Source organism: Chelonia mydas, chromosome 1 (assembly GCF_015237465.2).
Source record: "Chelonia mydas isolate rCheMyd1 chromosome 1, rCheMyd1.pri.v2, whole genome shotgun sequence".
Taxonomy (NCBI): Eukaryota; Metazoa; Chordata; order Testudines; family Cheloniidae; genus Chelonia; species Chelonia mydas.
Genome location: NC_057849.1, coordinates 201,498,662 through 201,521,282, shown reverse-complemented (window position 1 = coordinate 201,521,282; position 22,621 = coordinate 201,498,662). Strand labels below are relative to the sequence as shown.

At 50.4% G+C, this 22,621-nt stretch overlaps 1 protein-coding gene across 8 annotated transcripts in view; it reads left to right on the top strand.

The window, feature by feature from the left end:
• GSK3B (glycogen synthase kinase 3 beta) overlaps window positions 1-22,621 on the top strand; it is a 273,947-nt gene that overhangs the window by 85,110 nt on the left and 166,216 nt on the right. For all 8 annotated transcript variants that reach the window (XM_043538734.1, XM_043538732.1, XM_043538733.1 and 5 more), the window contains exon 2: window positions 848-1,041. In XM_043538734.1, the coding sequence (XP_043394669.1) occupies window positions 848-1,041 (194 nt within the window). The remainder of the gene's footprint in view (window positions 1-847; window positions 1,042-22,621) is intronic.

Here is a 22,621-nt window from a genome sequence, read left to right as displayed (position 1 = left end):
TAAAAAACATTTTTCTAATACATATTATGCATGAGTATGTACATTTGTGTGTTTTAGAAATGGTGCAGTTTCTGAGGGAAGGGAATCAAAGAATCATAACACATCTTGTGGATTTGAAAAATGAATCACTTTAAACATATATCCTAAATGTCTGAAACTCCATAAAAATTATTTTTCTTAAACTAAAATGACTACAAAATGTGTAGGGCTAGCTTGTTCCTATTAAAAGTGTGCGAATTTATCTCGGTTATGGTCATTAATAGCTAGCCACCAGTGTAAGTGAAGCAGTGCAAATGCCTAGTGTAGGTAAGTCAAGTTGTGATAAATTCTAGTTTGTATAGATGCAGCTCAACCTGGTTTCAAACGGAGTCAAGCAGCAATGGTGCAAACTGTGGCTAAAGTGGCTTTTGTCTGTCTGTGGTAGTGGGGTTACACTGGTGCAGCTAAACTGGTGTCTGGGTGCTGAGAGCTGAACTCCGCAGTGTAGACAAGATTTTAGGCTCTTAATGGATTGCTGATTGTAGCCTTAACTATGGAGTTGTGACAAGCCCTTCCAAAGTTGTTTGTAGCTAGACATATATGTTTGAAGGAAAGAATTCTTGCTCTACTGTTTAAATTGGCAGTTTGGTTGTGGTAATTACAGTAAAATATTGGAAAGTGGATTGATATTTGTTTCCGCAATATAAATAACAAACTCTATTGCATGGAAGAAGTTAGATGTACCAGAGTACCAATTTCTATCTCACTAAATATGAGTTAAGTTAGTAACTTTACTCACTTTTGAACTATCTTCAGTGATAGTCTGTGTCACACACGTATTTTAACTCAATGTTCTCTGCTTTTCCAGGAGACAAAGATGGCAGCAAAGTGACTACAGTGGTGGCAACTCCTGGACAGGGTCCGGATCGACCGCAAGAAGTTAGTTATACAGACACCAAGGTTATTGGAAATGGATCTTTTGGTGTTGTGTATCAAGCCAAACTCTGCGATTCAGGAGAGCTTGTGGCCATTAAGAAAGTTCTTCAGGACAAAAGATTTAAGGTGAGATTTATATGAAACCTAGGTTGTTCTTTAAAAATATTCCTGTATTTCTACTCTTTCTGATTGCAGGTTCTTTGGTGACTTGCTTTTCATTGGTGTACATATACTGAATATTGCAGCTTGAATCACTATCATAAATAATTATTTTGCTTTGTGCATAGGAAGAAGTTTGAAGTCCTGATTTGAAGGTGTTAGTTACATTTCTTGTATCAAAGTATTTGTGGTCTCAGGTTGGGTTCCAGTAGCAAACAGTTAACCAGGGGAAATAGGGAAAAGCTCTTTGTTAAAAGTGTTATTTTTTGATTTGAGAAGACTGCCCTGATCATTAGTAAATAAGCAAGTGGGAGAGGATGGGGATGGCAAAGGCTGTCGAGCTTTGTTCTAGATAGCTATATCTACAGAGCTAGGCTGTGTGGAAGGCCCTTCTCAAGCAGTGAGAGGTGCCCCACACCAAGTGAGAAGGAAGTAGAATGAACACATGGGAATTGGGACTCAGTGGGAGTTAGGCGCCAAGGAAAATTAGACATCTATATTTAATTACTTATTCTATCTAAACCTCAATATTAATAATAAGAAAACACACAAAGTTAATCTATCTCTACTCCCTTTAAATGTGCCCTAACTATGGAGGGCAAAGGTGAGCAGTGGATTAATCAGGAGAGGTGCCACTCAGTGTATTGTTCCAAATATTGCAGCTGTGTTGGTCCCACAATATCAGAAGGATAAGGTGGGTGAGGTAATATCTTTTATTTGACCAACTTCTGTTGGTGAAAGAGAAAGCTTTCAAGCTACAGAGCTCTTTTCAGGTGGTCTTAATTGCACAGAGTACTTGCTTTGTGGTCAAGTGGTGTATGTCTGTACCTAGTGCAAGCAGCCCATGGCCTTCAGAGCCCAGGTACAGCATCTTGAGGCCAGTGTTGCTGGACATTAGGAGCATCTAGAGATGGTATATAGCAGGGATCAGCAGCCTTTGGCATTGGTAAGCACCCTGGCGGGCCGGGCCAGTTTGTTTACCTGCCGCGTCCGCGTCCCACTGGCTGCGGTTCGCCGCTCCAGGCCAAAGGGGGCTGCGGGAAGTGGCGTGGGCCGAAGGATGTGCTGGCTGCTGCTTCCCGCAGCTCCCTTTTGGCTTGGAGCAGCGAACCACGGCCAGTGGGAGCTGTGATTGGCCGAATCTGTGGACACGGCAGGTAAACAAACTGGCCCGGCCCGCCAGGGGGCTTACCCTGGTGGGTCGCATGCCAAATGTTGCCGATCCCTGGTATATAGGGACAGGATTACAAGACCAAAAGTAAGCAAAAGGTGCAAGTTAAAGAGAGATGGTCAATTTGAAAATCAGATTTTCATCTTAAAGTTGGACACCTATTTGTAACAAGTAGTAACACCTCAGATGATTCCCCCCAACCCAGTCTGTCTTGTTTTTTTCCAGTTTGCTTACTTTGTGCATTTGGCAGCACTTTGTATATAGTCATTTTCATTGTTGGTGGTTGTACTTCTGGTTTCCTGTCCTAGCATGATGACATCACTCTCATGGACTGCTTTACCAGAGCTCACATACATGCTCTTCCTCAGGCCTTGCAACATGGTTATCATCAGTAATGGCATCAGCAAACCTGAATGGCACTGAGTAGGCAGAGACAGGCAAGCACACAGAAAAGGAGGTAGAAGGATATTGTGACAGGTGTCGGTCGGTCCTCCGAGCCCTTAGGGGCAATGGCGAGCAATGGTCTCCGTGGCAGGCCTCGGCCCCACCTCCCGGGCATTGGGGAATTAGCGGGGAGGTGCGCCGGCCGGAGTCAGTAGCGCGCCCCCTCGGGCAGGGGGGCGCCGGCCGGAGTCAGTAGCGCGCCCCCTCGGGCAGGGGGGCGCCGGGGTAGGGGAACGCAGGCCCACCCAACTCCACTGCGTTCCAGCCCAGGGCCCTGACAGTGGCGAGAGGCGAAGGTCCCGCCGCTGGGTCAGCGGGGCAATCCGCACCCGCTGACCAAACACACCCACCCCATGGTGTAGTTGGGCTCCTGGGCTACTTCCTACCCGGTCTCTCTCAGGCGGGTCGCTCCGGTCCCTCCATCTCCTCCAGGTATTCCGCTGCGGGCAGCTCTTGAATCTCCATCTCCTCCGGGTAATCCGCTGCGGGCAGCTCTTGAATCTCCATCTCCTCCGGGTAATCCGCTGCGGGCAGCTCCGGGTAATCCGCTGCGGGCAGCCCTGGTTCCTCTGGGTATTCAGAGGCTGGCAGCCCTGGTTGCCACAGGCCTTCCCCCTGGTAAGGCTCCTCCTTGCCCAGGGGTTCGCCTGGGTCAGCAGCATGATTGCGAGGGAGCAGCCGGCAGCCTGTGTCTGTCTCCCTCCCTGGTGCTCTCCTCACTGGGCAGAGGGCCCCGCCCTTTGTACTTCCTGTCCCACCCTTCCCCTTCCGGGGATTGGCGGGAGCTTGGCCTGGCCCCGCCCACTCAAGCCCAGAGGGTGGCTCTTTACCCTCTGGTTTGGAGGGGAGCCACCCTGGCTCCCTATATACCCCACCCCTCAAATCCAGCTCCCGATCTTCGGAGCTGGCGTCCTCACCTTCTCCGAGGCGGGATAGGAAATCTGCATTGGCGTTGTGTCGTCCCGCCCGATGGTGGATCGTGAAGGCATAGGGCTGCAGAGCGAGATACCATTGCATCAGCCTGGCATTATTGTCCTTCATCCTATTGAGCCACTTCAGGGGTGCGTGGTCCGTAACCAGTATAAAGGGGGCCCCGGAGGAGGTAGTAGCGGAGAGCCTTGACTGCCCACTTAACGGCTAGGGCCTCTTTCTCCACGACGGAGTAGTTCCCTTCTCTGGGGAACAGCTTCCGACTGAGGTAAACAATCGGGTGTTCCTCCCCGTCCACCTCCTGCGAGAGGACCGCCCCAAGCCCAACGCCGGAGGCATCGGTCTGGACAATAAAGTCACGATGAAAGTCGGGGCTGAAGAGTATTGGATTGCTACACAGCCATTTTTTGATGGTTCGAAAGGCCATCTCGCACTCGTTGGACCAATGCACCCGGCGAGGACTGTCCTTGGTCAAGAGCTCCGTTAGCGGGGCCGTAATGCTTGCGAAGTGGGGTACAAACAGCCGGTAATAACCAGCTAAGCCCAAAAATTGACGTACTTGCCTCTTCGTGGTCGGCACCGGACATTCCTGGAGAGCTTGGACCTTCCCGATGAGGGGGCGGATCTGTCCGCGGCCCAAGGTGTACCCCAGGTAAGTGGTTTCCTCCCCGCCGATTCGGCATTTTTTCGGGTTGGCCGTCAGCCCGGCTGCGCGGAGGTCCCGGAGGATTGCCGCTACTTGGTTAAGATGCTCCTCCCAGTTATTGCCATAGATGACCACATCGTCCAGGTAGGCCGCCGCGTATTTCGTGTGTGGTTGCAACACCCGGTCCATCAAACGCTGGAAGGTTGCCGGGGCCCCATGTAGGCCGAAAGGCATCCGGGTGAACTGGTATAACCCTGAATGGGTGGCCAACGCGGTCTTCTCCTTGGACCGGGGATCCAAGGGGATCTGCCAGTACCCTTTGGTGAGGTCTAACGTGGTGACATAACAGGCCTCCCCGAGTCGGTCGAGGAGCTCATCGACGCGGGGTATCGGATAGGCGTCAAATTTTGAGATGGCGTTGACCCTCTGGAAGTCAATGCAAAACCGCCGGCTCCCATCGGGCTTCGGTACGAGGACGACGGGGCTCCGCCACTCGCTCTGGGAGGGCTCAATAACACCCAGCTCCAACATGGCCTGGACTTCCTCCTCTACAGTCTCCCGCATTCGCCTCGGCAATGGCCGGGCTGCCTCTCGGACCACCACCCCGGGTTCCGTCTGGATCACATGGTAGGTGAGCGTAGTCCGCCTGGGTTTCGTGGTGAACGTCTTGGGGAACGCCCTCACTAAGCAGAGTGCCTGTTCTCGCTGCTCGACGGTGAGGGTCTCTGCTAGCTGGGGTTCACCATCATCTGACTCTTCGGGTGGTTGGGGCCCCAGTTCTGGTTCGGGGGGATATGGGGCCACCATGAGCCCTTCCCGGTCCTGCCAAGGTTTTAAGAGGTTCACATGATAAATCTGCTTTTCCTTACGGCGACCAGGTTGCCGAATCTCATAGGTTACCGGCCCTATCTGGCGGAGGACCTCATACAGACCTTGCCAGCGGGCAAAAAGCTTTGATTCCTCCGAGGGGAGCAGGAGGAGTACTCGGTCCCCTGGCCCGAATGATCGAGCCTGGGCGCCCCGGTTGTAGTGTTGCTCCTGGGCTCTTTGGGCGGTGTTCAAGTTCTCCCTCGCGAGCTCGCCCGCCCGCGCCAGCCGCCCCTGCAGTTGTAAGACATATTGCAAGAGACCCTGTGTTGCGGACGGGTTGTGTTCCCGAGTCTCCCTCGAGGTCCAACACCCCACGGGCCGCCCATAGAGGAGTTCGAATGGGGAGAACTTCGTGGACGCCTGTGGGACTTCTCGAATTGCCAGCAGTAAAGGAGGGAGCAGCTGGTCCCACTGGCGGAGATCCCGGTGGGGAAACGCCGCAACATCCCCTTCAGGGTCCGGTTGAACCGCGCGACCAATCCGTCAGTCTGGGGATGGTAGACCGAGGTCTGCAATTTCTTAATCCCCAATAGGGCACATACCTGGCGGAACAGCTTAGATGTGAAGTTGGTCCCTTGATCAGTAAGGAGCTCCCGTGGGAGGCCCACCCTTGCGAAGATCTTCACGAGCTCCGCAGCGATAGTGAGGGCGGTGATACTTCTTAAGGGGATGGTCTCCGGGAAGCGGGTGGCGTAGTCCATCAGGACAAGGATGTATTGATGGCCCGCCTTGCTTTTTGGGAAGGGCCCGACGAGTTCCATTGCTACCCGCTCAAATGGCACACCTACGACTGGTAATGGGACCAGAGGAGCCTTCCGTACCCCGGCCGGGGCTGCATGTTGGCAGTCCGGGCACGACGCACAATACTTCTTCACCTCGCGGTGGACGCCAGGCCAGAAGAACCTGGCCAGGACCCTGGCCACAGTTTTTTCCTGCCCTAAATGGCCGGCAGCCTGGATGTCATGTGCAAGCTTCAGGACAGCCCGACAATGGATGCAGGGGACCACGAGTTGGGTCCGGACCTCTTGGGTCTGGGGGTCTCGGTCAAGGCGGTAGAGCCGCTCGTGGTTGAGTTCGAACCTGGGCCACTGGGCGGTGCGCTGCGCCTCCACGACCTCACCATCCACCCGGGCCAACTGCTCGTAGGCAAACCGGAGCGTAGGATCCTCCCTTTGATCTCGGCTAAAGTCCACCAGGTCGGGAGGGGGACCCGCCATTTCCAGGCCCTCCTGCCCAGGGATGGGGCCTCGTTCCGCTCCAGGGTCGGAGCTCGAGTCAGATCCTGTCCTCTTCTCAGGCGGGGCTCCCTTGAACGCCTCTTTGGTGGGTAGGGATTGGAGCACCTCGACGAAGTCTGGCCAGTCCCGGCCCAGGATCACTGGATAGGCGAGGGATGACGCCACCGTCACATTCATTAACTGCGTTACTCCATGCACCGTCATGGGGACCCGCACCGTGGGGTACGATATTACATCTCCGTGGATGCACTGAATCCGCACTTCCCCGACGGTCCGCTGGGGGTCCGAGAAGAGCGCCTGGCGGATAAGGGTCTGCCCACAGCCCGAATCGACTAGACCCACCACGGGGACCCCGGCAACTTCCATGGGAGCTGTCAGTTTGGCCACAGAGGGCAGACGGGCCCGTCGCTCCCCGGCGCACACCAGGCCAAAGTTGCAGTCCATTGCAGGACAGCCCCGTTGCAGATGCCCATACTCGCCACATCGAAAACAAGGTCCTACCTCTGGGCGCGCCGGCCGCGTGGGGGCACCAGTGGGGCCGCAGAGAGGGCTGGGGCCTGGTGGTCGGGTTAAGCATCCAGGGCCGGAGTGTGGTGCTGACTCGGGCCGTCGGGAAAACTCGGTCCTGCCGCCTTCTGGTCATCGGGTACGGTGGGGTGCGTTGGTTTGGGAGGTGGGCCTCCTCTGTTCAAGTTTCTGTGCATTGGGTCCAGGGTTTGAGGGGCGGGCGGCCGGTCCTATCGGGGCCTCAGCCTCGAGAAAGTCCTCCATAAGCGCGACGGCCGAGCTCAGACTTTGGGGCCGGTGCCTTAACACCCAAGCCCTCCCCTGGGTTGGGAGGATGTGCACGAATTGCTCGAGGATGACCTGTTCGGTCACCTCAGCTGCGGTTCGACGCTCGGGTTGGAGCCATCGGGTACCCGTGTCCTTCAGTTCCTGGGCCACCGCCCGGGGTCTCGCGCCCGGTGGGTAGACCTTTTCCCGAAACCGTTGCCGAAAGGTTTCCGGGGTAATGTCGAAGGCATCGAAGATAGCCGCTTTCACTCGAGCATAAATGCGGGCCTCATCATCTGGGAGCCCACGATAAGCCTTCTGGGCTAGCCCCGTCAGATACGGGGCGAGGAGTGTTGCCCATTGGTCAGGCACCCAACCAGCCAGTGAGGCCACCCGCTCAAAAGGTAGGCTTCCGGGTCATCCTCAGGCCCCATCTTGGCCAGACGGATCAGTGGGGCGGGAGGGGTCGGGGCGGTTGCCCGCTCCAGTTGAGTGCCACCATGGCCCCACCACAGGGTTGCAAGCCGCTGGAAGCACTGGGTTTGTTGTTCCTGATGCTGAGTCCCCAGGGTTTGGAGCAACTGTTGCTGGTGGGCGGCCAGCTGTTGCATGAGTTGGTGCTGCTGCTGTTGCTGGCTCTCAGCCAGGAACTTGATAAGCCTTTCTATCTCCATCTTTCCAGTAGGGGAGCTTCAGAGGCGCCCTCGCACTCACCCCTTTCGGCAGGAGTTGGGATCGCCTGCCCGCATTCTCCACCACTTGTGACAGGTGTCGGTCGGTCCTCCGAGCCCCTAGGGGCGATGGCGAGCAATGGTCTCCGTGGCAGGCCTCGGCCCCACCTCCCGGGCGTTGGGGAATTAGCGGGGAGGTGCGCCGGCACGAGTCAATAGCGCGCCCCCTCAGGCGGGGGAGCGCCGGCACGAGTCAATAGCGCGCCCCCTCAGGCGGGGGAGCGCCGGCACGAGTCAATAGCGCGCCCCCTCAGGCGGGGGAGCGCCGGCACGAGTCAATAGCGCGCCCCCTCAGGCGGGGGAGCGCCGGCACGAGTCAATAGCGCGCCCCCTCAGGCGGGGGAGCGCCGGGGTAGGGGAACGTAGGCCCACCCAACTCCACTGCGTTCCAGCCCAGGGCCCTGACAGTGGCGAGAGGCGAAGGTCCCGCCGCTGGGTCAGCGGGGCAATCCGCACCCGCTGACCAAACACACCCACCCCATGGTGTAGTTGGGCCCCTGGGCTACTTCCTACCCGGTCTCTCTCAGGCGGGTCGCTCCGGTCCCTCCATCTCCTCCGGGTAATCCGCTGCGGGCAGCCCCGGTTCCTCCGGGTAATCCGCTGCGGGCAGCCCCGGTTCCTCTGGGTAATCCGCTGCGGGCAGCCCCGGTTGCCACAGGCCTTCCCCCCGGTAAGGCTCCTCCTTGCCCAGGGGTTCGCCTGGGTCAGCAGCAGGATTGCGAGGGAGCAGCTGGCAGCCTGTGTCTCCCTCCCTCCCTGGTGCTCTCCTCACTGGGCAGAGGGCCCCGCCCTTTGTACTTCCTGTCCCACCCTTCCCCTTCCGGGGATTGGCGGGAGCTTGGCCTGGCCCCGCCCACTCAAGCCCAGAGGGTGGCTCTTTATCCTCTGGTTCGGAGGGGAGCCACCCTGGCTCCCTACAGATATATCTTTATAAGGAATCTTGCACTCATTTAAAGCATTTTATTTTAACTCTTCTGAGTGAGAAACCAGACATGTAACTTTTTGCATTGTTCTTCTGTCTACTAGAGTGCCATTCCTGAACCTTTTACACACGTGGTAATGGCTGGCCTGGGAAGGCATGCCTGTGTATTGTGAGGCCAATGAAGAGAGAATTCTATGGATGGGGATTAGGTAAATGGTGGAGCTAGTCAGTTTTGAGAGAGAGGTATTACAATCCTCTTTGTGTGTTTTCAAGGGAGGCTAGTAAACTATTACCACTGCTAATGTCATAATTGTAAGATGCAAGGTAGTACATAGGACTAAATTCTTTACTTCGTTACAGCTTGTGCATTCCCATGGACTTTACTGGAGTTTCACTGGGCTTAAAAGTCAGAATTTGGCCCAGAATGCTAGTTTCTGGGGGTCAAACTCTTAAGACATTAGCAGTGGTAAGAGTTAAGTGATCTCATCTTTTCTTTATAAATCAGCATGGGTGGTTGTGTGATGCACTTAAACATAGGCAGTTGTTACTCCTTCAGTAACAGTGATGCAGCGCAGCAATGTTCCTAGGTTATAGCTTCTAACTTTTCAACTTCCTTTAAGCAATTAAGAGAAAATAAATTGTAGCTTTGAAATTAACATCTGTATTACCTGTGTTTTCCCTATTCATTCAGGAAAGGCTCCTGATTTCAGCAGGATTGCTCACTTGAAGTGAACATAATATTATTATCCTCCTCTTTATTGGCTCCTAGGTAATTGGTTAGGCAAGATGTGTATCAGCAGTATATATGTCCAGTTTGCAAAGGCCTAATATATCCTGGCTGGGTAGCGGTAATAGTAAGTTCCCTAGGATGGGACCCAAGTCTTTCCTTTATCTTGTACAGCACCAAGCACACTGTCAGCTGAACAAGGTGTGCAATTTTGCTAGCTCTATTGGATAGACACACTCAGAGTGTAGTTTAATATATGAAACTGAAGGCTAAATCACACTGGCCACCCAAGAAGCAAGGGCATCAAGCACCACTGCTGCTCTTGAGGTGCCATGGCTTTTATTTTGGGGGGAAAGTGTGCTTGTACACATGCACATGTATATCACTGTCTGTAAATTCCATATCTGATTCTGGAATTGAACTTGATCATCCTTCTGACCAAAGAATGTGGCTTAGGCCAATAGTTAGGTTCAGTGTCCTTTAAAACCTGTCAGCCATGCTTCTGAGTCAGCTGGAAGGCATAAAAGGAGCATTGGAGACTCTCCTTTCCTCTGTTGTTTGGGCTGTTGCATCCCCAGCATTGCTGACTTAGGAAGAAGGGCTCAAGCTCAAGTCTTTTGTATGCTAGATTTCCTTGGAAATGTGCCACGATTTCACTGTTACTGGTATGGCTCTGCTGCTGGTGGTAACTCAGGAGGTACTAGTGTAGACAGGATTCAGGTAGCTTCAGCTGTTTGCCTTCTGTGGGTAGTACGTCTAGCCTGTCAGGTTCAACCTGTAGATACCTGTAATTTGATAAATCCTTTATTGCGTCCTCCTTTATATATATATATGTGTGTGTGTGTGTTTATATGTATTTTATTTTATTTTTAAAAAAAGAAGCCATTAGACTTAAAATACGGAGCTTATTAGGTCTAAGATCCATTTCATTCCAAAAATATGAGATATTTCCAATGAGAAACAACAGTACTGATGCTGAGGGTGCTATTTGGAAGGGAGTTTCCAGTGTCATATTCTCAAGTGTGGAGGGAAGGGTATATGTAGGGGGAAAAACATATTGAGAAGATTGGCAAGTTTTGTGTGCATTTCCATGTGTGGGTCTGTGGAGAACAGGAAGTTGAGAAATGCTACCTTTCGTGTTAAGTTTAACCTGGAAGTTAGTAGCTGTAGTTGGAATTGCCAGGCCAGCACATGGTGGTTCTTAAGCTGATCTGTCCGGTTTGTTCTATGAAGTATGGAAAACCCTTTTTTTAAACCTTCCATCCATTTTGGGTCTCCATGCATCCTGTAACTGAAGCAGCAGCACTACATTGTTTAAGCATGAGAAAGGCCATATATTGACAACTCTGGCACATGAGTAGTTTAACTTGGCAGCTGAGATGTCCTATAGAAAGCTCCATGGTTAAAATTGTCAGGGAAGCATATATTGACTACTTCTACATTTTAAAGATTTTTCTTTATTGCGGAATTGAACACCCAATGTTAATTGGTCATGTAGAGAAATAATGAACTAATGCAGTGATGTTGTTTATCACCGGGTGTACAAAGGACAACTTTCCAAATGAATAATTCCACTGAATTCTGTAATGCAGTCTCTAATTTCCTTCACCTTTTTAATATGAATGTACTGATCAAGGAGATTTAAATTCTGTTGTGCAGTGTTCCTGGCTCTTGTGATCAAGTCAGAGCACAACATGCTAGGATCTGATTTCTCTGTGGGCCTCGTCTCCACGTTAAAGATAAGGATGACGGCAGTCACTTCAGTTCATGTAAATTAAGGGTTACCCATGCAGTTCTTAGTTGAGCAAAGTGTGAGCACCCCAAATTTAGCGGAATCATTCCCATGTTGCTGGTTCCGTCAGTACTTTGAGTGGTGACTAGGCTGGTTGAATGCCGTTGGCACATAGGAATAGTACTCTGTAGGAAACAAATTCAGAAAGTTTACAAATACATTTGTCAGCTTGTCTTAATTTTTACATGTATTTTCATCCATACCTGTTTTACACATAGCTTCTTAACTGGTGCAGCCTAATTTATGTGATTTTCATTTTGCTAGTCTAAATTTTAAGTGAAACTATATTTTTATTAGCTTGTGATTACTATTCTGAGGATTTATGTTCACAGACCATGTATCAGTCATGTTTCTCTCTGTTTCTTTGAGAAATGCAGTAAAATGTTAATTGATACATTGGTACAAATAATGGACATTCCAGAGGAAGATATTCATATTCCTACGTATATTTTTAAGAACTTTTCCAGATATGAATAAATCAGCTTCTGGCATAATCTCCCAATTGACTACCAGTAGTGACTGTAACCATTCATGTCAAGGTGCATACAGGCAATCCTTGACTTTACAACATTCGACTTCTGATGAATGCTACTTACGACATTTCTGAATTGACACCTTGATTCGACTTATGACAATTGGTTTCAACTTTACGATGCTTGGTTCCACAATGGAGTGGATTGTGGTTCTGAGTTACGATGGTTCGACTTACGACGCAATTTTCAGGAACCAATTGTGTCGTAAGTCCAAGGACTGCCTGTATTGGAATCTGTAGTCTGCAGGCCATCTCCATCTTAACAGTGAATGTGGCTGTGTTCTATTTTGTATTCAGGTAAGTTAGATTTGGTGTCAAACCTCTGGGAAGCTGCAGATGTGGCGCTCAAATGGGGGTAAACTTAGATACCTTGGGGTGTGTGTGTGTGTGTGTATATATATACTTTAGTTATAAGGTACCTATTATCATGGAATGTGGATGCTACACATTCAGTTTCAAATCAACAAATGAATCACAAGTAAGTGACTCAGAATGAGAATTTAGCCCCGTGCCTGATGGCAATGGTAATTAAAAAACCTGAATTAAGTAAGTGAATTTCTTTATGGTGTCAGAGTGCAAAACTCTAGTTCTGGCTGCCCACCAGTGTGCGCATGTTCCATAGTTGAGGACCCTTTACTCCTGAGGGCATTCTGCACCAAAAAATTAGAAATTCTGTGCACAATATTTTAAAATTCTGCAAGTTTTATTTGTCAATAAATAAATGAAGAGGCTCCAGCTTGGCTGAACAAAGGTGGGAGATCACTCTGCAGCCACCCCCACCCTCACCCCTGGAGGACGGACTCAGTGGAGAGGCTGCACCAGACCCTGACACAGCACAAGGGCTGGGCCTGCCTCAGAAACATCCTAGAGCCTTGCCCCTCTGCACCAGGCGTGGGGCAGGCAGGCTCAACCAGGCAGGATCCAAGTGTGAAGGGATCCAGGTGTGGGGTGAGAGGGTTCTGTGTGGGCAAATCTGGGTGCAGGCAGCTCAGTGCGGGAGGTCTAGGTGTGGGGGGATCTGGATGCACAGAGGCTCATTGTGGGGATTCCAGGTGCAGGGGAAATGGGACTCTGCAGGGGTTTCCAGGTGAAGGTGGTTGGTGCTCAGTGGAGGGGTCTGGGTGTGGGGTCTCAGCGGGGGAGTCTGGGTGCTGGAGGAGTGGGGCTTGGTGGGCTGGGGATCTGGATGCAGCTAGTGGCGGGTCAGTGGCATGGGTGTCTGGATGTGGAGGCTCAGCTTGTTGGGGGGGGTGGGGCTCGATAGGATGGGGGTTTGAGTGCAGGGAGCTCAGTCGGGGGTGGTCTGGGGTGTAGGTGGGGGTCTGGAGGCAGGGGGTCTGGGTGCAGGGGGGTTCTAGATGCACTGGTTAAGGTTCAGAGGGGTGGGGTTCGGATATGGAGTGCTAGGGATGTTTTGGGTGTACGGGGTGAGGCGTGGCAGGGGTGTGTGGGTTTGGAAAGTCTGGATGAACAGGGGTTGGGAGGATGGGGGAGCAGCTCCCCATACAGTGTGTCGTCCTCCCCCGTCCCCCCACTGCAGCTGAGGAGTGATGGGGGCAGGAAGCAGAGGAGGATGCTGAGCTTCCTGCAGCTGGGGAAGGTAGCTGGGGTGGGTCTGACACAGCCCCAGCTACTCCTTGCAGGGGAAGAGGAAGCTCTGTCCTTTCCTGCCTCCAGCCCAGCTGGGACTAGCAGCTGATCCCAGCTCAGGGTAGGAGCCGCTGGCTGGAGTGTCCCCAGCCCCGTGGTGATTCACCTCTCTGCTGGCTGCTTTGGGTGCCTGAAACATTGTACCTGCGCTGCTAGGGAGTGGTGTGTGACTGCTCTTGCGTCTTCCCTTTGCTTCCCTGTTTTTTTCCATGGGAAAGCAAAGAAATCTGCAGGGGAAATGAATTCTGCACACATGCAGTGGTACAGAATTCCCCCAGGATTAAATTGCAGCTTTCACCTTGGAAGAGTCAGTTTCAGGAACTGACAGCCAGAGTATCCCGGCATACTTTATTGGGTTTTGTGTGTGGTTTTACAACTGCTGTAAAATATTAATGTTAATTTGAAGTTTCCTCAGCCATAAGAATGAGCTTATGAAAATACAGCTGCTATAATCATTGAGCAGTGCATGTACTAAACAATTTGCTATCTTGCTGTTCCCATGAAATGGGAAGTAGTTGCTGTCTCTATGCGTATGCCTTTTTGCATTTGTAAAATGTCTTTTTGAATAGCTGAATGTTATAGCATAATAAAGCAACCAGAAGGTAAGATAAGCATTTTGATCATTCAGCTTGCCTGCCTTTCTCGGGGGTGGGTGCACTTTTGTAAGCTGTCTCAAATGTTTCTCAAAAAAAAAACCTGCTCCTTTCCAAATCCTGCCTGGTACATATCAAACTGCTAAATATAAAAGGACCTCTTCAAAACGGTCAGCATCCATTGTTTGTGTTAATTTCATTACAGCTACTTTGATGATTGCAAATTGTGAAGAATGATATATGTGATGATGGGTAAAATTTTCAAAAGCACCTAAATCACTCTTGCAAATGAGACTTAGGGCTTGTTTACACTTGAAAAGCTCCAGCAGCACAGCTGCAACTGCACTGCTGTAATGCTTCAGTGTAGACACTCACTACAGTGATAGGAGGGGTTCTCTTGTAGTTGTAGTTAATCCACCACCCTGAGAGGCAGTAGCTAGGTCAGCAGAAGAATTCTTACCATGGAATGGGGGTGCGACACATTCAGTTTTGAATTCTTCTTTTGACCTAAACTCTTCTACACCGGGGGTTAGGTCAGTCTAACTACATCGCTTGAGTTGTGGATTTTCACACCCCTGAGCGACATAGTTGGGTTAACTTAACTTTTGAGAGTAGACCTGGTTGTAGGCACTTACAAACTTAAATTCCATCCACTTAGGCTCCTAAGTCATTTAGGCAGCTTTGAAAAATTTCCCCAATTTCTCTTTCTATTGTGTTAGCAGCTCACTGCATTAAAAGGTTTTCTTCCCTTTTGTGATTTATGGCTGCCACTATCTGCACACTTAAAGAATGGTCTCCTCTGTCTAATCAGACTTATTGATACCTTTCACTTCCAGAAGGATGGTGGCTCTTAGTCCCTGTTGTGGACTGAGTCTTTGAAATAGCTTTATCTGGAATTCCTCCCAGTGTCATCCCTGGCCTCTTTCTCATTCTTCTCCTCCTCCTCCTCCTCCTCATGTTCCTATTACACCTCTGGCGTTTAGGGCAGTGACGAAGCTCCTCCACTCCTGTCTGTTTCTGGCAAGTCTTTCAATGGTTCCCCAGCTGTGCCCGAGGTTTTTCAGCTCGGTTTCCACAGGTCTTCACCAGGTTGTTTTCGGGCGGCCTTGTTTTCACTTGTCTTCAGGTGTCCATCTTATTGCTGCTCTGGTGATGGAATCAGTTTCCATCCGAAGCACATGACCAGTCCATCTCCAATGCCTCCTGGCAATGATGGTGCTCAGATCTTCTTGGCTGCACTGTGTCAATAAATCTTGGTTTGAGATTGTTCTGGGCCAAAAAATACGGAGGATTTTTCTGAGGCAAGTTGTATGGAATGAAGACAGTTTGGACATGTCATACTTTTCTCATTTCCCAGCATTCTGCACTATAAGTTGAAAGTACGCAACTCTGATAAATCTTGAGTTTAGTTTTGGTGTTGTATTTAGATGATTTCCGGACTGTATTTAAGCTCTTGAAGGTGTTCCTGGCTTTATTGGTTTTGTTCTGGATGTCCTGGCTTGTTCCACCATCCTGGCTGATAAGTGCTGCCCAACTATGCGAATGTTTCTACATTGGTAAGAATATAATCCTCTACCCGTACTGGTGTTGGTGAAGCAATATTAAAGTCATGATATCTGTCTGATTGATCTGGTTGATTTTCAGTCCAATTTGCTGGCTGAATGCGTTGAATTGAGTTGTTTTTTCTTTTATATGGTGTTGGGTATTGTGACAATGTTCCTCCTCTACCTTGTTGGGTCTTGCGCTTATTGGAGGATTTGCTCGCCTCTTAGATTCACAGCAGCCCTCAGTTTGGCCATTTTCGTGAACCCACGGTCCAGATGAACTCCTCCTGTGTCTGATCAGGAGTTGGGAGGTTTGGGGGAAACCCGGGCCTGCCCTCTACTCCGGGTTCCAGCCCAGGGCCCTGTGGAATGCAGCTGTCTACTTCCCCATGGCCTCCTCCCAACGCTTTCTTTATCCTCACCACAGGACCTTCCTCCTGGTGTCTGATAATGCTTGTACTCCTCAGTCCTCCAGCAGTACGCCTTCTAACTCTCAGCTCCTAGTGCCTCTTGCTCCCAGATCCTCACACGCACGCCACAAACGGAAGTGAGCTCCTTTTTAAACCCAGGTGCCCTGATTAGCCTGCTTTAATTGATTCTAGCAGTTTCTTGATTGGCTACAGGTGTTCTAATCAGCCTGTCTGCCTTAATTGTTTCCAGAAAGTTCCTGATTGTTCTGGAACCTTCCCTGTTACCTTACACTCACTGTCCTGTAGCCATCTGGCGTGACCCTGTCACAGTATGTGATAGGAGAGCGACATCATCTGCGAAGTCCAGGTCTTTAAGGGATGAGAAGATTGTCTCTCTCTTATGAGAGCCAGACTGAAAGGGAAACATAATATCACCCTGATTCAGTGCTATGCTCTGACAAATGACAGTGATGAAGAAGAAAAGGACAAATTCTACCTTACACTACAAGCGGAGTTAGGTCGTGGCGTGGTACTCTTCTAACTATCGTCATGGGAGACCTGAATGCCAAGGTCGGTAAGGACAACACAAACAATGACAGAGCAATGGAAAGACATGGGTGTGGCACCATGAATGAAAACGGAGAAAAGCTTGTTGATTTCTGTAATATGAATGACCTAGTCATCGGCGGAACCCTATTTGTGAAATTCACAAGCTGACATGATGTTCTCCAAATGGCAGAGATAAAAACCAGATTGATCATATCATGATCAATGGCAAATGGCGACGCTCACTGACAGATGTGAAAGTGAGAAGGGGGGCAGATGTTGGTAGCGACCACCACCTTGTGACAGCCTCCGTCAAGCTGAAACTGAGAAGTGTGGGTCCACCAAACAAGGGACATAGATGCTATGATATTGACAAGCTGAAGTCTCTTGAAATACAGAAAGCCTTATTTCTGCAGTTAAAGAACAGGTTTCAAGCACTTGCAGACCTTTCTCATTCTATGTGGATGAATTTGTCCATCGTTCTCAGCTGTTTAACATGGACGACAGATGGAATTTATGCATTTTTAAAATCTGCTGGGTTTCTAGGAACTGCATTCCCTGTTGCAGAGAAGTCAGCCTGATATGACGGAGTGAACCAGATGACTTCATAGTTCTGTCTCTCCATTTTTTTCTACTAGTCTTGTTGCTTGGGATGTAGACGGTTCTTCCTGCTAGCAGATTAAAGACATAATGCAGAGTTTCCAAGGGGGCAGGGTGAAGAAGCTTGCTCCTGCCAGCTCCTGCTGCAGGGCAGGCAAGCTCCCCCCTCCCCCTCCTCTTCCCCCAGTGTGCTGGGTTCCTGCCCCTCCTCCTTTCCCTCCCTGCTGCCGATCAGCTGATGGCCCTTGCGGGGGAGGGGGAGAAGTGGAGCTGCAGCGAGGCTGCTCCAGGGGGGAGGCCGAGAAGAGGTGGGGACGGGGCCATGGGGAAGGGAGGTGGAATCAGGGCGTATCCCCTCCAGCCCACTGTCGTGAGCCGCTCTGGGCAGGGAGGCTGGGAGCAACCCCAGGACCCTAGCCCACACCCCCAGCCCCCTGCCCTGACCCCTGAACCCCCCCCACACACACTCCCAGCCTCCTGCCCTGACCCCTGCACCCCCCTCAAACACATCCAGCCCTTACTCCAGCACCCCCCACACATGCCCCCAGCCCTCTGCCCTGACTCCTGCACCCTCCTCACACATCCTCAGCCCCCCCACATCCCATGCCCTGACTCTTGCACCCCCCCACATTCCCACTCCCACCCTGAGCACCAAACAGGAGCTCCTGCATGCCCCCCCCCCATTCCCACCTGCACCCCTTGCACCAAATGGGAGCTTCCCAGGTGAGCACTCCACACTCAAACCTCCTGCCCCAACCCTGATTCCCCTCCCTCATTCTAGCTCCTGGTCAGACCCTACACCCCAACCCCCAGCCTGCTCCTTCACCCCCAGCCCTGTGCTCAGTGCACTCCCACACTCAGCTCAGTGCTGAGAGAGAGGAAGAGAATGGCCTAGAACCAGGGAGAAGGTAGGTACCCACTCTATGTGGGCAGGGCCGGGATCCCAGACCGGCAGCGGGCTGAGCAGGGCCGGCAGCCGGGACCCTGGCTGGCAGGAGCCGGCGGACAGAACCCCAAACTGGCAGTGGGCTGAGTGGCAGCAGGCTGAGCCGCTCAGCCCACTGCTGGTCTGGGGTCCCGACCACTGGCCCCACTCAGCCTGCTGCCAGTCTGGGGTTCTGGCTGCCGGCCCCTTGCCAGCTGGGGTCCCGGCCGCAGGCCCCGTTCAGCCTGCTGCCGGCCTAGGTGAACAGAACCCCAGGCTGGCAGCGGGCTGAGCGGGCCGGTGGCATAAGATCAGCATTTTAATTTAATTTTAAATGAAGCTTCTTAAACATTTTAAAAATCTTGTTTACATACAACAATAGTTTAGTTATACAATATATAGACTTAGAGAGAGAGACCTTCTAAAAAACGTTAAAATGTATTACTGGCACGCGAAACCTTAAATTAAAGTGAATAAATGAAGCCTCGGCACACCGCTTCTGAAAGGTTGCTGACCCCTGTACTAGAGCCTCCCCTGGGATAGCGCTTTGGTTGTGCTATAGACTGCCAGGATCCAATTTGGATATGGATAGAGACCTCTTTAATGTGTTTAATGAAGTAAATACTAATGGGAATTGTGTGATCATGGGAGACTTTAACTTCCCAGATATAGACTGGAGGACAAGTGCTAGTAATAATAATAGGGCTCAGATTCTCCTGGATTCAATAGCTGATGGATTCCTTCACCAAGTAGTTGCTGAACCGACAAGAGGTGATACCATTTTAGATTTGGTTTTGGTGAGTAGTGAGGACCTCATAGAAGAAATGGTTGTAGGGGACAACCTTGGTTTGAGCGATCATGAGTTAATTCACTTCAAACTAAATGGAAGGATAAACAAAAATAGATCTGTGACTAGGGTTTTTGATTTCAAAAGGGCTAATTTTAAAAAATTAAGGAAATTAGTTAGGGAAGTGGATTGGACTAAAGAATTTGTGGATCTAAAGGCGGAGGAGGCCTGGAATTACTTCAAGTCAAAGTTGCAGAAACTATCAGAAGCCTGCATCCCAAGAAAGGGGAAAAAATTCATAGGTAGGAGTTGTAGACCAAGCTGGATGGGCAGGCATCTCAGAGAGGTGATTAAGAAAAAGCAGAAAGCCTACAAGGGGTGGAAGATGGGAGGGATTAGCAAGGAAAGCTACCTTGTTGAGGTCAGAACATATAGGGATAAAGTGAGAAAGGCCAAAAGCCTTTTAGAGTTGGACCTTGCAAAGGGAATTAAAACCAATAGTAAAAGGTTCTATAGCCATATAAAGAAGAAGAAAAAAAGGAAAGAAGAGGTGGGATGGCTAAACACTGAGGATGGAGTGGAAGTTAAGGATAATCTAGGCATGGCCCAATATCTAAACAAATACTTTGCCTCAGTCTTTAATGAGGCGAATGAGGAGCTTAGGGATAATGATAGCATGACAAATGGGAATGAGGATATGGAGGTAGATATTACCATATCTGAGGTAGAAGCCAGACTCGAACAGCTTAATGGGACTAAGTTGGGGGGCCCAGATAATCTTCATCCGAGAATATTGAAGGAACTGGCACATGAAATTGCAAGCCCATTAGCAAAATTTTTTAATGAGTCTATTAACTCAGGGTTTGTACCGTATGACTGGAGAATTGCTAACATAGTTCCTGTTTTTAAGAAAGGGGGAAAAAAGGTGATCCGGGTAACTACAGGCCTGTTAGTTTGACATCTGTAGTATTCAAGGTCTTGGAAAAAATTTTGAAGGAGAAAGTAGTTAAGGACATTGAGGTCAGTGGTAATTGGGACAAAATACAACATGGTTTTACAAAAGGTAGATCATGTCAAATCAACCTGATCTCCTTCTTTGAGAAGGTAACAGATTTTTTAGGCAAAGGAAACGCAGTGGATCTAATTTACCTTGATTTCAGTAGGGCATTCGATATGGTTCCACATGGGGAATTCTTAGTTAAATTGGAAAAGATGGGGATCAATATGCAAATTGAAAGGTGGATAAGGAACTGATTAAAGGGGAGACTACAACGGGTCACACTGAAAGGCGAACTGTCAGGCTGGAAGGAGGTTACTAGTGGAGTTTCTCAGGGATCAGTTTTGGGACCAATCTTATTTAATCTTTTTATTACTGAACTTGGCACAAAAAGCGGGAATGTGCTAATAAAGTTTGCGGATAACACAAAGCTGGGAGGTATTGCCAATACAGAGAAGGACCGGGATATCATACAGGAAGATCTGGATGACTTTGTAAACTGGAGTAATAGTAATAGGATGAAATTTAATAGTGAGAAGTGTAAGGTCATGCATTTAGGGATTAATAAGAAGAATTTTAGTTATAAACTGGGGACGCATCACTTGGAAGTAACAGAGGAGGAGAAGGACCTTGGAGTATTGGTTGATCACAGGATGACTATGAGCCGCCAGTGTGATATGGCCGTGAAAAACGCTAATGTGGTCTTGGGATGCATCAGGCGAAGTATTTCCAGTAAAGATAAGGAGGTGATAGTACCATTATACAAGGCATTGGTGAGACCTCATCTGGAATACTGTGTGCAGTTCTGGTCTCCCATGTTTAAGAAGGATGAATTCAAACTGGAACAGGTACAGAGAAGGGCTACTAGGATGATCCAAGGAATGGAAAACCTGTTTTATGAAAGGGGACTCAAAGAGCTTGGCTTGTTTAGCCTAACCAAAAGAAGGCTGAGAGGAGATATGATTGCTCTCTATAAATATATCAGAGAGATAAATACCACAGAGGGAGAAGAATTATTTAAGCTCAGTACCAATGTGGACACAAGAACAAATGGATATAAACTGGCCATCAGGAAGTTTAGACTTGAAATTAGACAAAGGTTTCTAACCATCAGAAGTGTGAAGTTCTGGAACAGCCTACCAAGGGAAGCAGTGGGAGAAAAAGACATATCTGGCTTCAAGAATAAGCTTGATAAGCTTATGGAAGGGATGATATGATAGGATAGCCTAATTTTCGCATTTAATTGATCTTCAGCTATTAACAGTAGATATGCCCAATGGCCTGTGATGGGATGTTAGATGGAGTGGGATCTGAGTTACTACAGAGAATTCTTTCCTGGGTGTCTGGCTGGTGAGTCTTGCCCAAATGCTCAGGGTTTAGCTGAATGCCATATTTGGGACTGGGGAGGAATTTTCCTTCACGGCAGATTGGCAGGGGCCCTGAAGGTTTTTCGCCTTCCTCTGCAGCGTGGGGCACAGGTCACTTGCTGGAGGATTCTCATAGAATCATAGAATATTCGGGTTGGAAGGGACCTCAGGAGGTCATCTAGTCCAACCCCCTGCTCAAAGCAGGACCAATCCCCAATTTTTGCCCCAGATCCCTCAATGGCCCCCTCAAGGATTGAACTCATAACCCTGGGTTTAGCAGGCCAATGCTCAAACCACTGAGCTATCCCTCCCCCCAAATTCTCTGCAGTTCGAAGTCTTTAAACCACGATTTGAGGACTTTAATAGCTCAGACATAGGTTAGGGCAGGGGTGGGCAAACTTTTTGGCCTGAGGGCCACATTGGTATTGCGAAACTGTATGGAGGGCTGGGTAGGGAAGGCTGTGCCTCCCCAAAGAGCCTGGCCCCTGCCCCCTATCCGCCCCCTCCCACTTCCCGCCCCCCACAGAACCCCCGACCCATCCAACGCTACTTGTCCCCTGACCACCCCTTCCCGGGACCCCGGTCCCTAACCACCCCTCAGGACCCCACCCCCTATCCAACACCCATTTCTGCCTGTCCTCTGACTGCCCCAATCCCTATCCACACCCCCGCTCCCAGAGAGGCCCTCCCCCCCCGGGACTCCCACACCTATCCAAACCCCCTGTTCTGTGTCCCCTGACTGCCCCTGCCCCCACGAACCTTCTCCCCATCCAACCGTCCCCTGCTCCCTGTCCCCTGACTGCTCCCCGGGACCCCGTGCCCCTTATCCAACCCCTCCCTTACCATGCTGCTCAGAGCAGCAAAGCCCTGCCGCCTGGCCAGAGCCAGCCATGCTGCCGCCGTGCTGTCCAGCAGGAGCAGTGGGCCAGAGTGCTGGCGTTGCATTGCGCTGAGGCTACAGGGGAGGGGGGACAGCGGAGGAGGTGCCGGAGGCTAGCCTCCCCGGCTGGGAGCTCAGGGGCTGGGCAGGACGGTCCCACGGGCTGTAGTTTGCCCACCTCTGGATTAAGGGTTTGTTACAGGAGTGGGTGGGTGAGACTGTGGCCTGCGTTGTGCAGGAGGTCAGACTAGATGATCCTAATGGTTCCTTCTGACCTTAAAGTCTATGAGTCTATAAATTGAACCTGTCATCTTTTTTCTGGGTAATATGTGCTAGTCTCCAAATCTGTGCATACTATACTGAGAACTGCTGTATTTGATAGGTGTGTGTGTGAGAGGGAGAGAGAGAGAGATGGGACGTGTGGAATCTTGGAGGGCTGATTGTTGGACGTTCGTCAACGCTTTCTTTGAA